This window comes from Ammodytes marinus, assembly GCF_949987685.1.
Source record: "Ammodytes marinus genome assembly, chromosome: 12".
Lineage (NCBI taxonomy): Eukaryota > Metazoa > Chordata > Actinopteri > Uranoscopiformes > Ammodytidae > Ammodytes > Ammodytes marinus.
Window position 1 is genome coordinate 7086213 of NC_137216.1, and position 20605 is coordinate 7106817.

The following is a 20605-nucleotide window of genomic DNA, read 5'->3' on the forward strand; positions in this document are numbered from 1 at the left end:
TCTGGCCCAACGCCTAGCCCTTGTCGCTACCCAAAACGATTGTCAAGGGACATCGTTTTAAGATCTTCCCCTAGGAAATGGGACGCCACTACGTAGACATTTACGTAGGCATCTATGTCGTCAGCCGTTGACAATGGCGTGACAAGCATCGCAACAAGTGACGTAAGGAGTTATGCTAGCTAACCAACATAAGCTAGTAGTTACTAGAGTGTTAATCGCGCTCTGTGTAGGCTCTCTGCCGCAGGCTGTTTCAGGCTCAGGCAGATAATTCAAGCTCTACTAGCAATCTTTTTTGACAAATTGCAACATCATAATGACAAAACATTAACGACAACTTAGACAATACGATAGTTATCTTAAGGTTTACATCTTAATGACTAACAGAAAACTAATTGTAGCCGTCTTCCTTCCCGTACGCCATCTTTTTGCTGGAAGTTGGCAAAGCTTAATCAGAGATGCATAGCCCTTGGATTGTCCAGTCCACCCATCAATCCTCATCATCCTCTCATCCAGGGTCAGATCACACCCAGGGAGTTCCCACACTAGCGTGGAGATATAATCTCTCCACCTAGTCCTGGGTCTCACCCTGGAGCCTCCTCCCAGCTGGTCGTGCCTGGAACACGTTCCTAGGGGGGTGCCCAGGGGGCAACCTTACCAGATGCCTGAACCACTTAAAACCTTTCTACGCTAACAAGCAGCAGCTCTTCTCCGAATTCCTAAGGGATGAATCGGTTTCTCCCACTTTCTCTAAAACAAATCCGCCGCACCCACAAACTAATTATTCTGGTCATGACCCAGCCTTCATGACCATAGGTGAGAGTACGAATGAAGATTGACTCTTTTTGTTGGGACAATGCAGTCAAGCGAGTGCAATACCATCAGGCCCACTGCTCCAAATCTATGGCCAATATCACATTCCATTGTCCTCCCACTCGCAAACCCAGAGGTACTTCAGCATCTTTCCTTGGAGTAAGGACTCATTCCCTCCGTAGATTTGGTTTTCTGCTGAGAACCATGGCATCAGATTTTGAGGTGCCGAACCTCAACCTAGCTGCTTCACACTCGGCTACAAACTGATCTAGTGAGTGCTAATGGTCACAGACCGATGATGGATGATGGACCACATCATATGCAAAATGCAGCTATGAGATCCTCAGCCCACCGAACTACAACCCCTCACCACCATGACTACACTTTTTCAGTCCGTTTGGTACGTGGGTCTGGACAATCTGTTTCAAAGGAAATCTAGTCCTAGCCCTAAATTCCCAGAGGGAATTGAAACACCCTACCCCTATACGTGAACTCGCAAATCAGAGGGGCAGGGTAAAGGCGAATGGGGGAATTGGGATTGGGCCAGAATACAAACATATGTACAGTACCTATGTGCGCACAAGAGAACAGTACTGCAGAGTCAGGTAATAACTTTGATATGTGACCCATTTCACATCTTAATTTAAAAAAAAATAAAAATATGTCAAATACTTGGAAAGGGCCTTTACTTATTTGCTTCTTGGGGCAAGAGTGACATTGAGCTGCATATCACAGCCGTTACCTAAACATATAGTTCTATTTGAGTTCCATTTCAGTACACTGTCCCATTATCAGGATATATAAAGTATTTACACTAAAATCGTAGAAAGTACATAGGTGAGTGTTAGTACACATTATCTGACAATAATGCAGAATAACATTTTGACGCCTATGTTGGTCTAGTAGCCACGCATTATTTAAAAGAAGTTAGTGATTCTGACGAAACTCAAAATAATTAGATCACCTGCAACATCCACCTTGAAATCTATACGGTCATCAGCGGCTTCACAGCTGTACGCCCCAGAGTGTCTGACTTCTGCTGATTCAATGACCAGGGCTCTCAGTCTTTCTTTTGTTTGGATTTCATATTCACTTTGTGGAGGTATTTGTTCTCCATCCTTGTGCCAATAGACTTGAGCAGTTGGCTCTGAGACTTCACACTGCAGCTTAATTGGGCAGCCTGCTTCAACAAATTTGTTTCTTGCGACCTCTGGAAGTGTTGAAAACCTCACAGGAGTAGCTGGAGGTATTATAAGATTTGCAGAGCACTGCTGTCAGAAGATCACTTGACAAGTAGTGTTGTGCATATCAAACTTTTTAGGTTAATTTAGCACATATTAGTAAGTGTATTTATTTGTAGAGTGTTACAAAAATACTCTTAACTTAATTTGTCATGAAATAATTTGCATAGAAGGAAACAGTTTGTGTTATTAAAAAGGCAATCATTTTCATAATTAATTAAAACTTAAAATCACCTTCGATTTCCACATGGAATGTCACAACATCATCACCGAGGCTACAGCTGTAGAGCCCAGAGTCAGAGACCTTAGCCGAATGAATAATTAATTTTCTCAGGCTGTCGTCTCTTTTCATATCAAGGCCAGTTTTGCAAAAAAGCTCCTCCTCATCTTTAAACCAGGACACCTGGGCAACAGGGTCTGAGATCTCACACTGCAGAATAATTGGACAACCACTTGCAATCATCTTGTATTTTTCTGACAGTGGTATTGGCATGATCTGTGGCGATCGGCCTAAGAAAGGGGAATAACAAAGATTTGGGATAAGAGATTAATTCACTAACAGTGGACAAAACACGCTGCTCAGCCAGCCATCCCATGTTCTCGCGAACATCAAGAACAAAGCACTCACACCGTAGAATAAGATGGACATGGAACATATATATGATAAGAAGATCGTAAGGATAGAAATAAATCACCTTTTACTTCCACTTTAAATGTAATGGTGTCATCTGTTGTTGAACATCCATAGGTGCCACCATGTATGTTTTCAGATGAATGGATGAGCAGTGTCCTCGTTAGACTGTCTGACTGTATTTCCATATTGTCTTGTGGTTGGAGTTTCATCCCATCCTTGTACCAGTCGACATGGCACAATGGATCATGAGAGAGTTCACAGCTGAGGATAATGGGAGAGCCTTCTTGGACAGACTTGTTCCTGTCTGTCTCTTGAAGCTCTGAGAACTTCACAGGTATTGCTATAGGTTTCAGATATTGCAGATACTGTCTTAATAAACTTTAGAAATTAAATAAAAAGGGTCGAGACCAAACACATACACTCAACAATTGGCTTGACAAAGACAAGTGTTAGTAGAGCAAGAATCAAGTTCTGAAATGTTATGAAAAGGGTATTGGACTACAACATATTGAAGCACAGACAAATCGCACACATGAGACCCAAACAAGAAAGTGTCAAAGTATGGTAAATGGATAAGTGAGTGCCTTTTAATTAAAAAGAACAGTACAAATAGAAATACTATTTGACATGCATATTAAGGGGCTGCATGTGTAATATGATATTTGGAGGGAAGACAAAGTGAAGTATTTAACTTTAATTTGTTATAAAAAAAAGTTATATAATGGATATTAAAATTAGGTGTGATAGAGTTGTTTATCTTTAAACTGGCATATATGACACATGATAACACATAGCACATAAGCATAACAAATTTAATTTAACACAAGTCAATTTTGCCTCTGGTTCATCAACTTGCATCCGCTAAGTTGTGGACATCATTATTTTACAGGAAACCTGTTGGTTTACATTTTTGTAAAAATAGTAGACCACATTAAGAAGCAGAAATATATACCACTTTATGTTAGGTGATGAGACAGACATGACTAAATCAACTGGGGTCACAGTTAGTTGGCCGTGCAAGACAGTGAAAGCGCTACAGAGTTTCTGAGCATCACCTTTTACTTCCACAGCGAACTGGATGTCATCATCCGTTGACTCACACCTGTATACACCAGTGTGAGCCCGCTCTGCTGATGGGACAACTAGACTCCTCAAATTTCCCTCTGCATGGATGTCAACTCCGCTTTGAGGAAGGAGCTTTGTTCCATCCTTGTACCAACTGACATGTCCAGTAGGGTCTGACAGCTCACATTGTAGAGAAATGGGACAGCCCGTCATGACCGACTTTTTCTGTTCAGCCTCAGATAAAGCAGAAAACTTCAGAGGTGGAGCTACAGGATTGAATGTAAAACAGAAATTGTCGATTAAACAGGTACTGTTTACCAAATAAAGCAAAGCACACATTTGGAAAACTAAAAGTCCGACTCAACAATGTTGATCTAGCATTTGTAGCATAGGTTGTAGCTTTTACATTTGCAAAGTTACCAGAAAGCGAAAACTTGGTAGACCTAAATTAAAAGCGATAAAACATAACTTAAAGACAGTAAGCTTGTATGGGGTAGTGGCACTTATACATAAAGATGTCCAAATAAAGCCTAACTTCAGTCTAACTGAAACCAAAGTGGATATTAAAGGTCAACTATTATGCTAATTTTCAGGTCCAAAATTGTATTATGGGTTTTTACTAGAAACTGTTTTCATGGTGTAGTGTCCAAAAACTTTTTATATATCTTGCAGTTTCTGAATCTCTTTTCGCTTCTGTCTGATGTTTCATAAGCAAGGCAAAAAGCATTTTGAAGCATTTTACCCTTGCAAAATTTTACTGGCAGAACAGATGAAAATAACTTTTGTCACCTTTAACATCCACATGAAACTGCATTGCATCATCTGTAGTATTGCAGCTGTAAATCCCTGCATGGGACAGCATTGCTGACTTGATTGCCAGTGTTCTTATGGAACCATCTGCCAGCAGGTCTTGCCCAGCTGCTTCATGTAGCTCTATCCCATCCTTGTACCAAGTAACTTGAGTGTTAGGATCTGATATCTCACATTGCAGCACAATGGGATCATCAACTTCAACAGACTTGTTCCTCTCAGCCTCACAAAGTGTTGTGAATCTCACAGGTGGCGCTGCGGATGTTTAAGAAAACTGCATCACTATTATTGCTTACAACACAGAATGATGCTTTCAAACAACAGAAGAGCAAGATCTCAAATCAAGATTAGTCATGCCAATAACTCTAAATAGTTAAAATAAGACATAATAAAATTTATTTTTGTTATTAGTAATGTAACAAAGGGTATATTTGGTTAGACTTGAGATAACTAGCCATTCAAGTTAGGATTCAAAGCTAATGTATTTTTTACCCTATCTTTGATATTCCTCACAGACCACCCAAGCTTGAAGTACTTAAGTACTTTAATATTAACAAATCAAGTAAGTAAATGTATACATTGACAACATGTCAAGGATTGCAAAAGGTAATCTCTTCATTTTATACAATGTCAATAGTGTGCCCCTCTATTTTTGATTGATAGTGCTAACCATTTAAATCACCTTCAACAGCCACCTTATTTGCAGTGAAACTGTCACTCCAGTGACTGTCAAATGTCCTTGATAGATAGCTTTCTTCTGATTGGACAGCAGATGGCTTCTTGACATAGTAATGCTCTGCTAACTGGGTACATGACCTTTCCCCAGAGTGAACTGTGCTGTCTCCTTGATCTTCTGTGGCCTTCGTGGTGTGAAGATGATGACACTGTGCTTGGACTGTTTTGGCTTTCGTAGGCTGATACATCCCAACTGAATGGTTAGGTACTTCTTGTCCTGTGTGACAGATGTCATCCAAAAGTGCTTCTTTAGAGTTGTACAAGTCCAATGTTTGAAGTGATGCACAGTTAGGTAAGTCGCCAAGCTTTTCTGACTGGACAGTTGATGTCTGCATCTCTTCTGATTGGTCAGTTGCGGTCCATAAGGAATTACAGGGCCCCTCATTGACATGTTTGGTTTCTAAGCAATCAAGAAGCTTCTCTGACATGACAGCTGGTGTCGGTATGGAACTAGAGAGCTCCTCTGATTGGACAATTGCAGTCTCTAAAGATTTAAAAGGCCCCTCTGATAGGACAGTTTCAGTATGTAAGGATTTGAAAAGTTCCCCTGACTGCAGAGTTGCAGTTTTTAAGGATTTACAGAACTTGTCTGATTTGACTGTTGAGAGCTGTAAGTGGTTAGTAAGGTGCTCTGACTGGGCAGTGGACGTCTGTAGGGGTTTAATTAGCTCTGACATAACAATCGGCATATGTATTGTGCTGTGTAGCTCTTCTGGTTGGACATTTAGAGTGCTGAGAGTGAGTTCCTCAGATACAACTGATGTCGTTTGTGGAAAATGACAAAGCTCATCTGTCTGGACAGCTGTACTCAGAGAATTATCAACCTCTTCAGATGGGGCTTCTGCATGCTGTATGAAGTAAATAAATTCCTCACCTTGTGATTCTGTGGGCTGTTTAGTGTGATGGTGTGTGTGTGCTTGCATTGTTGTTGGCTTTACAGAGTGACTGTAGACTTGAGATTGGGCCTTTATTGTTTGCTGGTTGTCGGAGATCTCATTTGACTGTTCTGTTGTAATCCAGTTAGTCATATATTCATAATTTAACTGAGAAGTTGGCTTATGCCTGGAATGTACTTCATATGTTTGTGTGTCTTCTGTCCTTCCACCGGAGATGTCAGAACTGTATTTAGAGGACATACAGTCAACTTCAACAGGAATAGCCCCTTCTGTGCACTTCTTCTTCTCTTGGTCAGAAGATAGCCTTGGCGATGTAGCTATAAGCATTATGATGTACACAGAGAGAGGTTTTCAGTTGTTGATGGTCTCAATACTTCTTCTCATAACAGAATTTCACATCAGTGTGGGTTAGAATGGAGTTATGGGATATTTCATTGCAAAGACAAACAAGAAGGTCGACCAGTGTTGGTCTGAGATTGAGCTCCTATGTTTCCCCCCTTCAACTGACTCATTTTACCATCAGTTTGCACACTACCACCTTAAAAACCTAAAAAGTATATTAATTTTCTTCTCTTTGATAAGAGTTTGTTGTCATTGCAACAGGGAGTGGTTCAGGGTAGCAATGTGAATGAGAGGTTCTGGTGATGAATAAGACAAAAGATGGGTTTTAAGAGTTGTAAGCTGCTCGTCACAAGCAAAGATGGTTGTTAAGATGAAGAGTTTAGTGACAAACAAACATGTATGTTAGTATGAGGAGCAGCTACTCAGCTACTAAACACCAACAAGATTGATTAAGAGCCAAAAACTGCAGGAAATGACATGAGATCAGGATTCAATATGACGCAAAGCAATGTTCCAAAGGAAAAAAAAAATGTTTGCAGATGCCTCAGATGATAAAATTAACAGTAAAAAACACCACTATTGTTAGTGGCATTGATGTTCTGGGTTAAATGGATGACTGATGTTGAAATATATCAAATCACCTTTGACATCCAAAGTGTATTGGATTGATGCATCAGCTATCTCACCAATCTCGTCACCATAGTGACACTGCTCTGCTGTTTGGACAAAGCCAAAGAGAAAACAATGAGCTAGGTTATAGCTTCACATATGGAACTAAATACTTGATTCTTGATTGTGCAGGTACAATGTGGAACACCACCTTTCATGTCTACATTTAACTGTGCATCATCAGATTTTGCACAGCCAAACCTCCCATCACCAAATATGTCATGTGACTGAAGGGGCAAGGCTTGGCTGCTGGTCTGTGATTCACAGTCAGCTTCTCTGTTTGGATAGATCTGGGTTCCATCTTTGTACCAACAGGCTTTGGCAATGGGATCTGAAATCTCAAATTGTTGAACAATTGGACAGAGCTCTTCGGTGGACTTGGTCTTCTCAACATCAGGTTCAAGCAGATATGTCGGAGGTGGCACTACAGACAATCATTGGGGGGATAATTTCAGTGTACACTAGATTTGCGAAATAATTACTAGAAGAGATATTGTCAAAACCGTCAGAGAAATTAGCTCTGCATTGTAACAACACAAGAAGACAGACTTAAAGCTACATAAAGAGTTAGTCATTATTAAAATAGAAAGCACATCCACAAAATAAATCACCTTGATTTTTTACTATTAATTGGGCAACATCATCTGCTGTTGCACAATAGTATGCTCCAGAGTTTGAAGGATGAGTTGGTTCAATAACAAGGGTCTTCTTGATGCCTCCCATTTCAAAATCGGGCTCTGTATTAGAATCATGTTCTGTATCCCTCTGGCATGACACCTGGAAAGCAGGGTCTGAGGTTTCACATGTTCGTTCAGTTGGGCAGGTTGCTTCAAGTGACTGCATCTCCACAACCTCTGGTGAGGGCGACAACGGCAACGTGGGAGCTAAAGATGATGATTCATATTGTAATAGCAGATTTAACAGTACAGATAATGACTCTGATTAAGAAAAGGTTCAGCTCTCCCAAACAGGGGACTTATCTGTGATACAAGGACATTTAATAAAAAAACATTTTAAAGGATCATAGGAGATATTTTCAATTTGTCAGTAGAGATTAATTTTGCCATCAATTAAAAAAAAGGGGTTAATTCACACAAAACACCACTTGAACACAGAAAGACAGATTATGCAAATTGTAAATGTTAGTTGCGCCTAGTCCAGGAAGCTCTATGATATGCTCTAAGATTCAACCAATTTTAAAAATCACCTTTGATATCCACAGTGAAGTGGATAGTGTCATCTGAGGTTTCACAGCTGTATAGCCCTGAGTGCAAGAGCTCAGCAAAAGGGATAATGAGTCTCCTCATCGTGCCAATGCTCAGTATATCCCAACCATTCTGCGGGGACAGCTTTACACCATCTTTATACCAGCAGACAGGTGCAATGGAGTCTGCAACTTCACATTCCAGCTCCAAAGGTTTGCCCACTTGAAATGACTTGGTTTTTTCAACGTCAAAGATAGTAGAGAAGGCCACTGGAATAGCTAGCATTGGGAATTCAGGACAGCTAAGTAAAATCAAGACTTTGCACATGGATACCTTGCAAAAACTGCGTAGCAGAAGATGCTAAAGGATTTTGAGACTTTTAATTCAGGGCACAGCAGTCAAAAAACAAATGATTAAAAATAATAACTCCCTATTAACTACCTAGTGCTTTTACAGTTCTTTAAGGTAATATGAATGAAAAGTCTTTCAAACCACATACAATAGAAGCGGGGATTATTAGTGGCATCTAGAACGAGGAGGTGGGGTTACAGTAAAAACGCACAAGAGAAAAAGTGTAAAATCACCTTTGATCTCCACTTGAAATTCCACGGCATCATCCTGTGTGGTGCATCTGTACACACCAGAGTGGGACAGCTCTGCAGCCTGAGCTGCTAATGTCCTTGTGTCACCCTCTGAGTGGATTTCTAATCCAGGGTTTGAAATGAGCTGTATTTCATCCTTGTACCAGCAAACTTGGGCCTCAGGATCCGACACCACACACTGGAGTGCCATAGGACAGCCTGCTTCAATCGACTTGGTCCTCATTTCTTCAGGAATTGCTGAGAACTTCACAGGTGGAGCTATAGATATGTTTAGATTTTATGTCAACCTTAAATCAACCTTATGCCAGCCGATTATTCATTATAATCTATTTACTGACAACTAAATTGCTAACATGCTGTAATGCAGCCAAATAAAAGGTGACAGCTAAGCTGCACTTTAAATGAGTGCAAAGAAGAGAGGCAACAGACAGCATAAAATGTGTCATCAGAGTTAGTTGCTTTGCTGAGAAGGAGCTTGTTAATGTTTCACATTGCATAAGGTAAAACAAATCACCTTTGATGTCCACACTGAATGTGATGGTGTCACCCTTTGTCTTGCAGCAGTATATCCCAGAATGGAAAAATTCTGCTGAATGGACAATCAGTTTTCTCTCCAAGCCGTCAGTTAGAATATCTACTCCAGTTTGAGGAAGGAGCTTTGACCCATCTTTGTACCAGTGCACCTGGGCAGATGGATCTGAGAGCTCACATTGTAAAACAATGGGGCAGCCTGTTTCAAAGGTTTTGTTCCTCTCCGCATCTGGGATTGCTGAAAACCTCACAGGTGGAGCTATGGATATTTAGATAATTTAATGGATTGTCAAATTGTAAGGGTGTTTACAGATTGTAAGAGGAGACTAAATGCATTTAAAAATATTAAAAAAGATAAGAAAAAGCGGTACAAATAAAGATGGTTAGTCTCTGTAAAAAACAGCAGTATTATAAGAAACTCAGTCCACTCACCTTCTACTTCCACATTGAACCTGATGACGTCATCAATGGCATCACAGCAATACACTCCCGAATGTGAGAACTCTGCACATTGGATGACAATTCTTCTCATTGTGCCCTCAGATTGGATATGAAGATCCTCTAATGATTGCAAAGCCACCCCGTTCTTGTACCAGTGCACTGGGACTGCAGGGTCAGACAGCTCACAGTAGAGCACAATGGGGTTCCCAATTTCGACAAATTTGTTTCGATCCATTTCTGACAGTGGTGAAAACTTCACAAGAGGAGCTGCAAATGTAAGTAGAAAACAATTACAACTTTTTACATGACTGAGGGTTGTCATTTAGGAAAACTAACTGAAGTTAACAGTTTTTGCACATTTGTCTTAACAAATAAAATAAAACAAAATACAAAATTACATCTTCAGTAGACCAAGGCACATACTCAAGTAGATCATGGCATAAACCGATACATACCTTGAATGTACAGTGCTGCAGAATCCCTAATGCCATAGGCAATAAATGTAATCTCAGCTCCATTGTCTGTATCACGTACTCCTCGAATGCGAAGAGATTGGTGTGTTCGTGACCGACGCATGGAGTAACGTTCATCCTCCTGTAGCTGAGTACCATTTAAGAACCATGTACCAATAATGGAAGCAGAGAGCTCAATAGAGAAGAGGCCATCTTGCCCCTCTGGCACCAAGGCATCCTGTAAGGGAGCTTGTATTCTGGCAACTGGAACTGTAAACAAAATAAGTTGGTACATGATTTAGCTAGCAATAACTTTAAACATGCTGCCATGTTATTAATCAAGAAATAATATATAGCATAAATGATTTAGCGCAGTTGTTTTAGTTTAAACCCCATGTAAACCCAAATCCACATAATCCTAACTATTTAAATTGGGGAATTAGTTGCAGGTAAGCATCGGAAAAGAGTTAGGCATATTCATCAATCCAAATGAAAGATATTGTCATATAAGTTTGATAGAGACATTTGGTTTCAATGAGGTGGGCTATGCCCTCTTTCATCACACAATAAGTATTTTTAACCATAAAGACAATGACTGCTGGTTTGATACAGCCACACCCACACCGTCCTGTCTAACAGTCTAGACTGTAGACGGTAAACATTAGGTTTTTAGGTTTTATAATATGTATGAACATCTATTTTCAGTCAGATTTTTTGCAAAAGCTTAATGAGACACCCAACTTTGAAACAATATATTGATTTTTACTGAACTTACCCAAGTGAACAGCTTTGGGGAACTCGACATTGTTGCTCTTTCCGTATTTGTTTACACTGCAAATGCGAAATCGATAATCGGCTTCACATGGTACGCTGTCACCGAGGATCTCCACAGACGTTGCAGAGTCAGTGGTCAGGCACTGTAGCCACTCCTGTGAGCCAGTGCCAACTTCCTGTCGCTCAAGCACATATCCAGATGGAGGGTTCTTTCGAGTGTCCTGAGCAGGAACCCATGAGAGAAGAGCTGCATTAGCATGCTCTGTGTTGATCTGTACACCCACTGGACAACTGGGAGGAGAATGCCTGGCCGCTGAAACAGGAGATGCCCATGATGCATCAATTACTTTTTGGATTGGAACAACTGATACATGACAAGTGATCTAAAAACAAACAAGAATGTTTCAATGTTATACTGCACAGATGAGGGACCATACCTTTCACTCTTAGCTGAGAGGAAGTCTTGGATCTGCCAACAAGGAAAGTCACAAGGCCAGAGTCTTGGGGATTTGTATTGACGAAAACTAGGATGTGAGTTCGACCAAAGGACTTAAGGATGGTCTGATGTGTTTCACGGAGCTCTCCTCCATCTTTGTACCAATGAATGTCCATTTCTTCCTTTTCCACTTCAACACAAAAGGCAGCATTTTCGCCTTCCAATACGTCTACTTTTCTTGGTAGCTTGCGCAAAATTGCCCCTGCAAGGAAACACTGATAGTGAGTGACTCTTTCGTTCATCAACAGGACAACAACTCTGATGATGTAATAGACAACTAAACCTACACATAAAACAACGTAATAACTTTATTTTCTTTTTCCATGGAGGGTAAAAGCCATCATTTCTTCAGTAGCTACAGGGCTTTCTTACTTCAACATACATTTACCCTTTTCACACCAGAACAAGTGTGATGCCATCAGACATCAATGCCAATTTAAGGTGAAGCCGATAAATACTTGTGTCTACTGTAATTTGACCCAGAGGTTAATACCATTTAAACGCATTCGCACTGCAGACAAAAGCCAGATGTTAGCAGGTTTATTCGGGTTTCTGGCCAGTGTGAAAGGGGATTTACTGTATGTTGTTTTGGGTATTTCCTGAAAGAATGATGCTGTCATTTGATGGACAGTCACAGAATGTAATTGTAGCCTATTATTGAACCAAAGCAAGCAACAGTACTATTTGTCATTCGGTTGATGCCAGCTGTGAATTAGAGCTGGTAGACATGTTTTTTTGCTGAAGTCACCCTAGACAAACATATAAGTATGATTTCATATACATCAGAATCAGAGGACTTCTCTGCGAGTATTTGGTGTCGCTCTGACAGCTCTCCTTCAATGCATTTGTATAGGTCCTGTTCGCATCTCTGCATATGGGCGTGTGTCTATACGTAGCCTACAGTATGTATAACATTCAAAGTTTGCAATCTTCTTCTTATCATGAGTCAATGGTTGTGCTTTTCAAATAAATATTTTATTATTTCTGATTTACCTCTCACAGCTACCTCTGCAATGCTTCTCCCCCCATCGGGCATCTCGCAGAGGTAGATCCCATCATCGTCAACTCCGATGTCACGGATAGTTAGTCGCCGTTTTGTTCCCCACTCCTCCATTCCATATTTGGCCCCTGGCTGCAGTCGTCTATCCTCCAGATACCATGTGATGGAAACGGAGTCCTCTGGAACTTCACACTCGAGAATAGCCAAATCTCGTTCCCATACTTCTAGATCAATGAGAGGCTGCTTGAACCTCACAAGGGGCTCTGAAAACGAGGAGGAGAAAGAACACAATTTGATGTTGTCTATGTTGTTCAAAATCTAGCTCAACATGTTCATATGAAATACTATCGAGTGGCATTTGTGTTACTCTATCTGTGTAAATTCTTGAGGCAAGTCGACCCTGCAAAAACTAACACGATGCAACATATATGCCCCTGTAGTAAACACTGTATAATTAAAATACATTTAGCAGCAAATTAGAGGGAAGCAAAATGGATGAGGAGAATCCAGAGACAAGTGGCTCATTTACTTGAATGGAAAGGTCATTAACACATCGGGGTGTTGGATAGAAAATAGACTGTTGGAAACCAACACCTTCAGACAGTACCAGACAGTTGTAAACAAAATAATGTGCACTGTATTTAGGAGTCTGCGTGCAAAATGTTAAAATGTTCTTATCTACCTAATGTTTTAACTAGTAGACGAAAAACATACAACTGAGGAAATACATTCACCATCAACCATTTAAATCGCCTTGAAATCAACCATCTACTGAAGACCTCAATGATATTTCTTTTATATCGAACTGAAACGGCAATACTTCCTATTGATGCCATGAGTTCGACTTTTCTGTGCCATGTGAGAAATATTATCCTCTTTCCCAAAGACTTCCATCACATGGACGCTAAGCCAAGTGACTTTGCAGACATCATACTGATATTGGAATCCTCCACAAGCTGATGAACTTTGCCTGTTTATATTGCCAAGGTTAAATGTCAGATCATTAATGCATTTCATCCTTCAGTGGACCCAGGATTGAATTTCTATGAATGCAGCTGGTGTCAACTAATTTGATTACCGATTATATGTGCAGCTCACTGGCCTGTTGACCCTGTCCTTTTCAAAAATTAAACTGTCTGTCTGTCTGTCTGATATATAGCCATATACTTGAAATGTACTTGAAGGAGTTCTTTAAGTAGACATTAGTCTGGCTGAACGGGTTTCACCAGTGTCTATTAGCGCTGGCGTCGGCTACCAACGCTGCGCCTTCACTTCCTGTTGCTGGCGTTCCCGCATTGAGCTCCCCCTCAAACTAGGAAACAATTAGCTCACTGTCAACCTCACACAACACACACACACACACACACACACACACACACACACACACACACACACACACACACACACACACACACACACACACACACACACACACACACAGGGTTTGAGAAGTCACATTACTGTAGACAGAAATACATTGTGGCGATACTTCGGGATAATAATAGTGGCGGCGGCGGTCCGGGACGCAGCCTAGTTTAGCCTAGCCTAGCTGTCCAACTTCATTGTACAGCTTCCCCCGGGCAGAAATACATAAACTCATAAACTCTGGAAAATGAAGCGTGGGGGTTTGGATTGAGCACCGGACCTTATAACCAGCTAGAATAAGATCCGCCGTTCCTTTTCTTTGGTGATTTACAGGACAACGGGTCGCTGTTGTTAATGTTACCAGAGATAACACTGCGTGACTAGTTAATTCTAGTTTATTTTAATATAATATCTATGGTTAATTCCCGTAAAGTTATCCCGTGAGCTCCTCGGGGGCTAAAGTGTATGGTGTCTTGACATGCTGGTTTGAAAGCAACACACTATGTGTATTCCTTTTGTCTTTAATAGTTTTTTTGTGGCATTTGCGGGTGGGATTTAGCCATTTTCATTGACAGCCACTGGACGTGAAGACGTTCCATCAAACTATTTCCCCCCCCGGCACTATTTTGCATGGACACCGCTGCTGCTTCCCGGGCTCAGCCCCGCCCTAGGCGATTGTGATTGGTTTAAAGAAATATAAACAGGCCAGCCCAGTTTCCCCCCGAATAGACGGCTCTAAATGGCGTGATTCCAGACCATACTACTTGCTGTAGTTTGGTTTGGCTTTGCAAGACATAGTAGACATAGGCATAAGGCCTCTTCACAAGCATTAGTGTGCTATTATTTGCTTTGTAAAAGCACTGCTCACTACTGTCACTAGCTTTTTTTTTTTTTACCATTCTGGTAAATAATTTGATTGTCAAAATGGGTTTGTGGGAGATAAGAAATAAAAGATTGGAACAGGATAATATTATACTAAAAATATTGTATCATAATAGATTTTTGGTTACCCTGTGTGGACAATATCTATTTTGCCCCTCTAGTCAGGCCCTACTCCAATAAATGATATCATAGTCATTTGAAGATGTCTCACTGACGTCATCCTAGCATCAAATGGACAGAAATCTAATCCAAGAACACACCACTCACTCCCTCCTCTACTGATGGCAAAAACATTGCAGGCTGCAACTTTTTCTCTTTTAAATGTACCTACATTTCTTCACATTTTACAAAAATGAAAACTCTGAAGCAAATTACCATGGTCTTGACTTACCCTTTACGGTGAGATGGACAGCACTGAGGGTTTGTCCTGCAGTATTTGACGCAGCACAAACATAAACTCCATTGTCCTTCTGCTTACAGTACAGAACTTTAAGTGTGAAGTATCCTTCTCTGTCCTCATATAACAAATACCGCCTCCCAGACAGTATCAGCCTGCCATCTTTCCTCCAAATAATTTCTGGTTTGGGTTTCCCAGTCACAAAGCAGCGGAATTTGGCATGTTTACCCTCTGTCACTGCAAACATTTTCACTGTAGTTGACTTGGTCATGGTATCGTCTCTGAGACGGTTTGGCACTTGCCTTCCACTCCTCTGTTTTCCCTGGTGGGCTTTCCAGTGGCCATTTGTGTAGCCATTACGGTTTCCTTCTTCCTCGTGTCCTGGGCCTGCATCGACGAGCAACACGGCTCCTGCCAACGATTCCCCAAACTCATTCCTGGCTTTGCATGTATATACGCCACCGTCTGGTGCCCGGGTCTTAAAGATCTTGAGCTGGAACCATCCACCGTCCTGGTAGCCCACATTGAAATGTGTGCTTTCAAATATGTCATTGAGTTTCTTGCCATCCTTTTCCCAGATAACCTCCGGTTGCGGCTTTCCCCAGAGCTTACAAGAGAAGACGGCATCTTCTCCACGGCCAACGCGAGTGGAGAGGGGCTTGATGAGAAATCGTGCCTTATTCTCCTCTCGTACCTCCAGTTCTTGTGCCTCACCTTCCACATTCAGAGTAGCTGCTGCGTATGTTTCCCCAATGCTGTTCTTAGCTTTGCACATGTACTGTCCACTATCCTCTGTGGTCACCGCTGATATGATGAGATTGTAAACATTTCCATCCTCAAAGACCCTGTATCGTCCCTGTGGGTCAATCTTTTCATTGTCTCGCTCCCAGATCACTGCAGGTCTCGGATCACCACCAATTTGACACTTTAGGACGGCATCAGTTCCACTTTGTACCACCACTGGTCTTGGATAGGCAAAGAAACGTGGGGCGCCTCCAAACACATCCATTTCGGCTTCTTTATCAGCCTCACTTTATCTTAAGCAGTCCAGGCCAGCAATAAGTGGCAGTTATTCCCTGGGGCAAGACGGTCCAACCTCTGCTCTGAGAATTTCTAAAAGAAAAATTGATTACTTTAATATCAAACAACTTGTTAATTGGAGATACAACATGAACATAAAATAGGGAAATTCTGATCGTAGCCATACTATTAAACCTTTACCTTTCCTGTAATAACAAAATTAACCCCAATATGTTGGAATGAAAATGTCCAATATTCTGTCATTCTAACACTTAGCCTCTCCCCCTTTTATGAGCATGTGTTTCAGCACAAACGGATGGTATGATTATTAGCGCTAATTGAATTAGATCTGTCTGCATGAAAGAAACACACAGGCTAGCAGTGAGAGGGGGAATGTCCTGGTCCTATTGCAACAGCATCTACAACACATAGCCAGTACAGCTGGTGCTGTATTTCAATGGGAAAGTGCTTAATATAGTATGCCCTAAATAAAGACCTGCGAGGGAGTGTGTGTCAGGTATCACAAAGAAGGCTGTGAAACCCGCGTGCTCACACAAACACAGGCTGAAATCACAGTCTGCCCACCCAGGAGACCTTGCAGTCAAAATATGCTGAGCCTCCATCACACCCTGTGTTGGCAGCTCTATTAGGGAGTTCTTTCTTTAAATGTTACTGTCAATCAAAAATCAGTTTGGCAATCCTAGAAATTTTGTTTAGACTACAGTTTATAAGACTCTCTTATGATCCCATTTTGACCATTTATGTGTTCAGGTTTCTATGTGAGGTTTTTTCCTTGATGAGCTTCTGAACTTTAAGGAATATAATGTATGTTTCAGTAAACTGACTGAATGAGTTTTGGAACAGCTCCCATAGAGTGTTGTAACATGGTCCCCCTGGATGGAGGAAGAAAAGTTTCAAAATGGCAAGAAAGATAATATAATATTTTTAAAGCCACCTAGTTGTCAATCATACTGTATATTTACAGAACATGTATTTTGAATAATAGGTACTATTATTCAAAATACTGAAAGGTTACTGAAAATATTAAATAACAATATAGGCATGGTAATATTCCCAATTAAATATTGTTTAAAAAAAAACACACAAATCTTGGAAAACTGAAAAATACTGCTTGTTCTTCTTTCACATCTTCCGAAAGAGGCTCAATCTCTACGTGGGAATAATGTCAGCGAAAATAGAAATTAAGCTTTTCTTTGGTTATATAAAAAAATGAATTCAATTTAAATGTTGTTGCAAAAGAGATTCTTTAACCTAATAGTTCAATTGCTTAACAATACAATTGTAACCCTTTACAATTGAAAATAATGTTGATGCCATAGTATTTAGTATATTTTGTAAAGCAATTTAATATATTTGATATACTTCGGTTGTTTACATTCATTTGATGACACATATCATTTGATTTGAACTCTATTTTTCACACAACAATATGTCCTATTCACACAGTTTGGACATTGTGTTGAAATCGTCTTCTTGTATTCCCTCAGGAGGTTTAAAGAGAGCCGATTAACCCCTGTGTTTACTTGTCTGATTTAATTGGAATGACCTCTGCCCCTTGTGAAGCTGTGCTGGGTACCCCTCACATGACCTACCTCGCTTCAGTCGCGGGGAACAACCGTCAACATACATTCCGCACTCGCAATCTCTCTCGTAGGTAAGAAGCAGTGCCAACCGTCTCCTGAAGGCTGAGTAATGTCCCAAGTTGACTTCTGATTCAGACACATGCTCTTCTTCAAGGCTCCCAAGTTCTACTCCGGTACATCGTTACGGTGTTGTCCAGTAGGATCGATAGAAAGCAGGACTTTAGTATATCCACAGACGCTTCAGAGTGGTCCCCCCAATCTCTGTGCCGTTCAGGCCTCAGACACCCCAAGTGTCATTGTTCGTGGAATACCGTTAAATGCTTTTGCAGCTGCTGCTGTCCCCTAAAAATACTGGCTGCCTCGATGACAGCAGTGAAGATAAGTCAGGCACTTCCATTCACTTGCCAGCAGGGGCTAAAGATAGTTCAGGTGCCCACTGCAGGACAGACTGCTTAGATAACTTTGCAATACAAAAAAATCGAAGGAGAAGAGCAATATTGTATCTTTGTACCTTGTAAGCTATTATTCTTGAGCTCACATTTATTTAATGCAGTTCAATGTGTTATACAGTCTGTTTATCGTTTCACGGTACATTATTACAAACATAAATTTTAAACGAGTAAAACATAGCAAAGATAGTACCACTTTATGGTGCAAACTTATAAGGCTGGTAAATATCAACGGATACTAAATAATAACAACAGACACAACAAATATAAATATATGTTTACTGAGTATACATTTTTCTATTTCTGTTAGAATTGTCTTCATTGTGATATTGTAATGCTTTTTGCATTGAAACAGATCCATCATATTACCATCTGCCTCACACAAGGCATTTTACATACACACACACTGCTTCGTATTGTCAACCAGGTAATAGCCTCCCCCTTCATCACCTGTAGAATAGACAGTGCTCGAGCCCTGCAAGGACCCCGCCACAATAATACAATGGAAGGCATCTCTTAACATCAATATGAACCATTATTTAATTATTAAATTATTTTATTGTTACAATAATTTTCCCTTATGCTTATTTACTATATATTTCTCAATAGTTATGTTTATAATTATTGTCATAATCCCCCCCCCCCTCTTCCATACAAACACTCATACACTTAAACACAGACACATTAGTATTAATAGATTTATTGTGATTTTTATTGTAGATTAAAAAAACATATAATACATTCAAATACAACCAACATGCAGAATTAAAAGCTCCGCCCAGTGTTGACACTGTTACTGTTACTCCTTTTCCCAACATTACTATGGAAGGTGGACAGGAACCAACCCATGGAAGCCATTACATGGGATTATGCAAAGGAGATGTGTGCAAATGTGTTATGATTACTGCCAGTCACACACACTGAATTTCATCTTTGCCTAATAGACCCTCTGCATTTACATTCAAAAATTAATATTTGTCAATGGAAAACTATGGAGAGCATTTCAATCACATGCAAGTACTTGATGTGTTGCTTTGAATTGCTTTACTTGTATAAGTAGACCTGCTAAGGTTTGAAACATTGAGCAGTTAGCTTCTGTGTTGTCCGTCAGTTTCACTTGCAGCAGTGAAAGTAGTATTGCAATGATTTACTAATGTAAAATTTGCTAGACCACATTATAGATAAAGTCATTTATAGGTTAGGGTCCTGCAACAAAGTGACTTTATCTCTTTGATACCTGACGCAAAAACAATATTAATCAGAAAATTCAATTGATACATTCAGCTTCATGGTAATTAATTTTACTCAATTGCTTATCTATTAAAAGTAGTGCTGTCTTCGGGGCGCCCCTAGCTCACTTGGTAGGGCGTCCCCCCCAGGGCTGGGCCCAGCAGCAGACCCGGGTTCGATTCCCGCCCGCGGTCGTTCTCTGCATGTCACTCCCCTCTCTGCCCCATTTCACCTCTGTCTCTTCTCACTATCAATAAAACATAAAAAATGTCAAAAAGTATCTTAAAAAAAAGAAAAAAAAGTAGTGCTGTCAGTTTAACGCATTATTAACGGCGTTAACGCAAACCCGTTTTAATGGCGTTCATTTTTTTCACACGATTAACGCTCTTTATGGCCTAGCAAAGTTGTGTTTTTTTCACATGCTGCTGCATCAACTAGTAATGTTAGAACAACTGAAACACCACAAACTGTATGGCTCGCAGTTAAGTTACTAATTCAAACGGAACATGTCCTACAGTGTAACTTCACATTAAGATAATTTAACTGGCAAAATGGCTAAGCGTCAGGTCAATTCTGACTTTTATTTTGAAGCAGAAACCGGAACCAAGTACTTCGTAGCTCAGCTGCGCGACCTTCACTAGTAGCGTCTTCCGTGTGACTCTGGGGCTAAGCGGAAAAAGAACAGAAAAGAAAGCCTGTCATTTGCAAAAGTCTTACTCATAACCCTGCGCCACCACTAAAACCTCCGTGAACATTAGTGGCAGCAGCCAGTCATTCATTTTCACTTCAATTTTCGCTACGAAGGGCGACTGAAGCCTCGGCTGCAGCAGCGCCATAGCAACCACTGGCACACAAGTGCATAGTGTGTCCACTCCACAGAATCTGAAATAAGTCGTTGATGAACGACTTCTAAAACATTTAGGCCTACAACAACCAGTTTAATTTAGCCTTATTG

General features: G+C 40.6%; 1 protein-coding gene across 1 annotated transcript in view; it reads right to left on the minus strand.

Annotated features, from left to right (window-relative positions):
- obsl1b (obscurin like cytoskeletal adaptor 1b) overlaps positions 1 to 16356 on the minus strand; it is a gene marked incomplete at both ends in the record, with an annotated part of 32865 nt that extends 16509 nt beyond the window's left edge. Inside the window, 10 exons of the mRNA XM_080037996.1 lie at positions 417 to 626; positions 2286 to 2561; positions 3741 to 4016; positions 8992 to 9267; positions 9973 to 10218; positions 10437 to 10703; positions 11209 to 11520; positions 11645 to 11905; positions 12697 to 12966; positions 15342 to 16356. Of these exons, the coding sequence (XP_079894122.1) occupies positions 417 to 626; positions 2286 to 2561; positions 3741 to 4016; positions 8992 to 9267; positions 9973 to 10218; positions 10437 to 10703; positions 11209 to 11520; positions 11645 to 11905; positions 12697 to 12966; positions 15342 to 16356 (3409 nt within the window). The remainder of the gene's footprint in view (positions 1 to 416; positions 627 to 2285; positions 2562 to 3740; positions 4017 to 8991; positions 9268 to 9972; positions 10219 to 10436; positions 10704 to 11208; positions 11521 to 11644; positions 11906 to 12696; positions 12967 to 15341) is intronic.
- Positions 16357 to 20605: the final 4249 nt, after the last annotated feature.